Source organism: Athene cunicularia (genome assembly GCF_003259725.1).
Source record: "Athene cunicularia isolate RWA chromosome 23 unlocalized genomic scaffold, athCun1 chr23_part1, whole genome shotgun sequence".
Classification (NCBI taxonomy): domain Eukaryota; kingdom Metazoa; phylum Chordata; class Aves; order Strigiformes; family Strigidae; genus Athene; species Athene cunicularia.
Window position 1 is genome coordinate 1,503,426 of NW_020799130.1, and position 6,317 is coordinate 1,509,742.

Here is a 6,317-nt window from a genome sequence, read left to right on the forward strand (position 1 = left end):
GTGCTGCGCGGCCCTGGGGAAGGAGGGGACCTGTGCCACCAAACCAGACTCAAAAAGTGGAGGGGGAAGAGCCCAGCCCGGCTGAATTTTGTGCCATTTAACACCGGGGTAATTACCACCAGTGGGAACCTACCGCCCACACAATTATGTGCTAGGATAAACTGGAAGAGCGTAATTACCATTACAGAATAACTCGCTTCTTGCCTTTATTGCATCCAAAGCCTGGAGAAACTCCCACCGGCGATTCCCCCACCGCCACCTCGTCCACTCCGTCCAGAAGCTCTTCGCCAAGTCCCACTCCCTGGAGGCGCCGGCCAAGCGGGACTACAACGGTGCCAAGATGGACGGCCGCGGGGACGGCTACCACCACCACCACCACCACCACCATCACCACCACCACCACCAGTCCCGCCACGGCAAGCGCAGCAAGAGCAAAGACCGCAAGGTGGACTCCCGGCACCGGTCCAAGATGATGGGCTGGTGGAGCTCCGATGACAACCTGGACAGCGACAGCAGCTACATGGTGTCGGGCCGGCACGCCGCCGACCAGGGCACCCAGTACTGCGTGGACGCTCCTGAAAGTGCCTTCAGAGACTTGACCTTGAAGAGTCTAAAGGGCGGCGGGGAAGGAAAATGCCTGGCCTGCGCTGGCATGTCCATGTCTCTGGATGGCCAGACGCTCAAGAGGAGTGCCTGGCACACCATGACCGTCAGCCAGGCCCGTGAAGCCTACCCCAGCGCCGGCGGCACCGAGAAGACCTTGATGCTTCAGGAAGCAAAGGCCAAAGACCGAGCGTACCAATACCTGCAGGTGAGGGGCCAGGCAGGGCAGGGGGCTGCCACCCCGGGGACTGGCGAAGCCGTGGGGAGAGCTGGGATTGGGACTGTCCATCCCAGCAGCTTGGGGTGCCTTGGGGACGCTCCAGCTCAGCTCCGTGTCCCCATCGCCTGCGTGCTGTCCCCTGGGGTCCTGTGCTGGTCCTTGCTGTCCCCTCGCTGGCAGTGCAAAGCCCCATCTGCCACCTCCTGCCCCATTCCCGCTGGATTTGGGGTCAGACCAGCTCCTTCCTTGTGGCTTTTACCCTGCTTGTGCCTGGCTGGGTGCCACCTCCTGCCTCGTCACCGGGCTCCCTTCTAGGGCATCCCCTTCCAGCTAAAAACTCATTAAATCTTCTCTCCATTTCCCGGGGGAAGGAGACACAGCAATGCTGCGCTGGCCAGGGGCGGGAGGTGTCTGGGACCCCTCTCCACAAGCACTGGGGGCACCAGGGCAGGGTGCCGGCCCTACCGCCCTCCCCAGGGAGCTGGGGGGACACCTTCCCCCTGCCACACCCCGGCGAGCACCCCGTGGTGCCAGCATCAGCGATGCGTGGTGGGACCGACAGCTGATACGTCACCACCCAGCCTGCTCCTGGGTCCTGACCGTGGGACCCTGGACACTGTGTGTTCTCCACACTTGCCTCCTGCTCCAGGTGCCACAGGACGAGTGGAGCGGGTACCCAGCGGTGGGCAAGGACGGAGAGATCCCGTGTCGACGGATGCGCAGCGGCAGCTACATCAAGGCCATGGGCGATGAGGACAGTGCCGACTCGGACGCCAGCGCTAAAGTATCGCCCAGGGCGGCCACGCGGCGAGACAGCTACCGCCGCTCCTCCAGCGCCGACCAGGCCAGGACCAAGTAAGGGCTGTTGCCTCCTGGCCCCGTCACAGCGCTGTGGGCAGCAGCGGGGCCGTGGGCCACAGCTCCCTGGCATCGTCCTCGCGCATGGCTGAGCCTTGTCCCTGTGGCAGGCACCGGGGGGGATGTGGATGCGCTGGGCTTCAGGGAGGGACCCGCTGCTGCAGCTCCGTGCAGAGGTTGGGGAGAAGAGGCACGTTCAAAAGGAGACGTCTGGGATGTGCCCCAGTGCCAGTGGGTGATGACCTGGCTTCTTGTCCCCAACCCCACTGCCCGGAGCGGGCACGTACCCCTCCGGTGGCCCCGCAGTGCTGGGGGACAGCTCTGTGCCCCCGGACAGCCTTTGGGGCCGTTGGGAGTGGAGATAGCGGCGGGCGCTTCGCTGCGGCTGCGTTTCCGAGTGCTCTGCTTGAGTGTGTTGCTTTTGGTGCCATCCCTTCTATTCCCACTGTCTCTCATTAGGTTTGCAAGTAGGCACTATTCTGATTCATATATCTGTAACTGTCCCAGCTGCTGCACGCCACCGCGAATGCTCCCGCGGGGACAGGGCTACGGGCGCTCCTTCACCACCGGCCAGGTAGGGCCCCACGTCACGGGCACGGCGGGGCAGGTCGGGGCAGGGGGGGGATGTTCCTCTGAGCATCTCCTGCCCCGCTCAGCCCCGGCTCACCGCCCCCAGCCTCACCCGCCGCTCTCCCCAGATCAACGACGAGCTCAACCACCAGTTCGAGGCCGTCTGCGAGTCGGTTTTCGGCGAGGTGGAGTCTCAGGCCGTGGAGGCGCTGGACCTGCCCGGCTGCTTCCGCATGCGGAGCCACAGCTACCTGCGGGCCATCCAGGCGGGCTGCTCCCAGGACGACGACTGCCTCTCGCTCTTCTCCATGTCGGCCCCCGCCGGGCCCCCCATCACCAGCAGCATCCTGAAGCCCAGCACTTGTGAGTCCCGGGGAGGGGTGGCAGGGGCTCGGCTGCATGAGGGACCCCTGCGTCTCCCTGCCTGGGCACTTGCCAAGGGCTACTGCTGCCCCTCCTCCTGCCCCCGGCCCCGGGTGTGAGCGTCCCGCTCTGGGCATGAGCATCCCGCTCGCAGCTCGGCCCTGGCACAGGCCATGAGCATCCTGCTCGTGGCTCAGCCCCGGTCGGGGGGCTGCTCTGTGGCCCCAGCCCCCATTTGATGTTCCCTCCTTCCCTCCACCTTTGTCCCCGTCTCTGCCCCTTGCTGGGTGCTGCAGCGGTGTGGCCCGCGTGGGTCCTGGGTGGTTTCTGATCCCTTTCTGGGGATAAACCGGCCAAACAGCCCCTCTGAGCTCCCTCCTGGCTCTCAGCCAGCTGAGCCCCGCGTTGCGGGAGGAGGTGGGCACTGTTTCCCTGGGGCCCCTTGTTCGTGGCGGGAAATGAGCAAGTGTCTGTGTTTTCACGTGCCTTTTCATCCTGCGCCTCTCCCACAACAGCCTTCAGTTACAGAAAAGCTCCACCTCCCATCCCTCCAGGAACCAAAGCCAAACCCCTCATCTCCGTCACGGCGCAGAGCAGCACCGAGTCCACCCACGAGAGCTACCTGCCCGCCGAGGTCGCCCGCAGCCCCGCGTGGTCCAAAGACGCCGCGGCCCGCTGCAACTCGGCCGAGAGCCTGGAGAGCTCCAAGGTGACGGCTGTGGCCCTCGACCTGCCGCCGGTCCAGCCCCGCGCCGCTCCCAAGCCCTCCACGCTCATCATCAAGGCCATCCCTGGCCGGGAGGAGCTGAGGAGCTTGGCTCGGCAGCGGAAGTGGCGACCCTCCATCGGCGTCCAGGTGGGCTTCGCTCCTCCCTGCGGGCTCCGAGCCGGCTCTGGGCCTGCCCGCGTGGCGTGGGCGATGCGGGGCCGCCCTCCAGCGCTCTCCCTCTGCCTCTCGGCAGGTCGAGGCTATCTCCGACTCGGACACGGAGAGCCGGAGCCAGAGGGAGTTCCACTCCATCGGGGTGCAGGTGGAGGAGGACAAAAGGTACCGCGTGGCCGGGCTGGGCTGAGACCTGACACTCACTACACTGGGGGATTGAGTCCCCCAAGGGCTCCCTGAGCTCCTCACACCGCTGCCCTGCAGAGTCTTTTCCCTCTCTCCTCTGGCTGAGAGCCCCAGAGCTCAGCACCATCCCCATCCTGGGCCGGCTGCTCCCCACCTGGGGCAGGATCTGACCTTCACCACCACACCTCACGGGGGAGGGGGCTCCCCTGCTCCCGCCCTGTGCTCAGGCCTCCACTGGGCTTTGAGCCCAGCCCAGGCGCAGATGAAACCTTTGGGCTTTTCTGCAGCTAAACATGACATTTTGGCTGAGGTGGGAGCGCTGTGTGCCGGGACCTGCACGGCCTGAGGGAGGGGAGCTCCGGCAACGTGCCCACGCAGCCCCAGTGCACTCTCCTCTCCATCCTCGGTCCAGCGCTGGTAGCCATGGAAACAGGCTAAGAGCAGAGGAGATGGGGGACCGGCAGGTTGTGGCTGCTCAGGGCTGTCCCCGCAGCCCCAAATGCTCCAGGATCCAGAGCGGCATCCCCGGCCCCATCCTGCCTGCGGGCATCCCTCGCCCTGCCCCTGCCCACCATGGCACCCGGTGGGGGGGGACGGGACAAGGGCTGCCAGGGTCCCCACGTGCTCTCGCTCTCCGCAGGCGAGCGCGCTTCAAGCGCTCCAACAGCGTGACGGCGGGCGTGCAGGCGGACCTGGAGCTGGAGGGCTTCAGCGGCCTGGCCGTGGCCACCGAGGACAAAGCCCTGCAGTTCGGGCGGCCGTTCCAGCGGCACTCCTCCGAGCCCGAGTCCGGCCGGCAGTACGCCGTGTACAAGACGGTGCACACGCAGGGGCAGTGGGCGTACCGGGAGGATTACCAGCTGCAGTACGACACGGTGGAGGTGCCCCGGCGGGACGCCTGGATGGAGCGGGGCTCCCGCAGCCTCCCCGACTCCGGCCGTGCCTCCCCCTGCCACCGCGACGGGGAATGGTTCATCAAACTGCTGCAGGCGGAGGTGGAGAAGATGGAGGGTTGGTGCCAGCAGATGGAGAGGGAGGCTGAGGACTATGACCTGCCGGAGGAGAGTGAGTCAGGGGGGTCTGCGGGGTTGAGAGAGACTGGGGCTGCTGTAGAGCTGGTGGGGCACAGCCACGGTCCTGCAGTGCTCCCGCCATGGGACCACCTTGGAGCATCTCCCCTGCCAAGGCTAAAGACGTTGGGCGGGGGCAAGAAACACCAGGAAACCCTCTGGGACTAGCAGGGTCTGGAGGAGGGAGGAGGTGCGACGTGTTGGGGGGGGGTCTGAGCTGCTCCCCCCAAGGGAGTGACTATCTGCTCTCCCCCCACCAGTCCTGGAGAAGATCCGGAGCGCCGTGGGCAGCGCCCAGCTCCTCATGTCCCAGAAGGTGCAGCAGTTCTACCGCCTCTGCCAGCAGAACATGGTGGGTGCTGGGCAGCGGCGCAGCGGGGTCAGGCATGACGGGTGTGTGGGGGGTATCGTACCCTTAGCAGAAAAGGGACTTTGTAATGCCCTGGGGGAGAGCTGGATAGACATCCCCCCCCAGCAGCATGGGGGTGGGATGGCCACGTGGCCAGCAGGGCTGATGGCACGCTGTCCCTCTGTCCCCACAGGATCCCAACGCATTCCCCGTACCCACCTTCCAAGACCTGGCCGGCTTCTGGGACCTCCTGCAGCTCTCCATCGAGGACGTCAGCATGAAGTTCGCGGAGCTCCAGCAGCTCAAGGCCAACGGGTGGAAGATCGTGGAGCCCAAGGTAAGGGCAGGGCTCTGCGGCTGGCACTGGTCCCCCCCTGTCACCTCTCCCTCCCTCCTCCTCCTCCCCAAGCACGTCTGCACCCAAACCGCCGCTGCCGGGCTGTCGCCAGTGACTGCTTTTAGCAAACACTTGAAAAACAGAGCTGGCAAAAATCGAGGCTAAAGAAGGGGCTGTTCCCCTCTGCGGTCTCGCAGCTGGATCACGGGGCGTTTCTGGGCAGCGCTGCCTGCAAAGGGCTGGGCAGGGGCTTTGTGGGCACCTTCGCCCCCGTGCAGACAGACAAAGGGATGCCCAGCCCTGCCCTGCAACTCGGTGTAGGGCAGGAGGGTCTGCGGGGCCGTCTCACCGTGGCTTTGGCACCCACAGCCGCACCGTGCGTGGGGATGCCCATCCCACGCGCCCACCGGGACACCCGTCCCGGGGGGTCCCGGCCCTGTGCCCACCCTGAAGCCACCGTTGTCTCTGCAGGAGGAGAAGAAGGTGCCTCCCCCGATACCAAAGAAGCCGCCGCGCTCCAAGGTGCACCCGGTGAAGGAGCGCTCCCTGGACTCGGTGGACCGGCAGCGGCAGGAGGCCCGCAAGCGGCTCCTGGCAGCCAAACGAGCTGCCTCCTTCCGCCAGAGCTCGGCCACCGAGAGCGCGGACAGCATCGAGATCTACATCCCCGAGGCGCAGACCCGGCTGTGACCGCAGCCTCCGCTTTTCTACCCGGACTGGACGGCGCGGCCGTAGCTCACTGTGACGGGGGGCCGCGGGGACACCCTGGGGCAGCTCTTGGCCCCACTCACAGCTTCTCTCTTTTCTATCTTAGACCTTTCGTGGATCCGACGGCGGGTGAACGCAAGCCCGGTTCTGCCCCATCCCGTTGCCCCCCC

The 6,317-nt window shown here is 66.0% G+C and overlaps 1 protein-coding gene across 1 annotated transcript in view; it reads left to right on the top strand.

The window, feature by feature from the left end:
- The window catches only part of DLGAP3 (DLG associated protein 3), a 35,962-nt gene extending 29,651 nt beyond the window's left edge, over positions 1–6,311 (top strand). Inside the window, exons 2-11 of the mRNA XM_026863208.1 lie at positions 188–811; positions 1,473–1,678; positions 2,141–2,255; positions 2,380–2,614; positions 3,130–3,470; positions 3,577–3,662; positions 4,324–4,748; positions 5,014–5,105; positions 5,296–5,439; positions 5,911–6,311. Coding sequence (XP_026719009.1) covers positions 188–811; positions 1,473–1,678; positions 2,141–2,255; positions 2,380–2,614; positions 3,130–3,470; positions 3,577–3,662; positions 4,324–4,748; positions 5,014–5,105; positions 5,296–5,439; positions 5,911–6,129 — 2,487 coding nt within the window. The 3' untranslated portion in view covers positions 6,130–6,311. The remainder of the gene's footprint in view (positions 1–187; positions 812–1,472; positions 1,679–2,140; positions 2,256–2,379; positions 2,615–3,129; positions 3,471–3,576; positions 3,663–4,323; positions 4,749–5,013; positions 5,106–5,295; positions 5,440–5,910) is intronic.
- Positions 6,312–6,317: the final 6 nt, after the last annotated feature.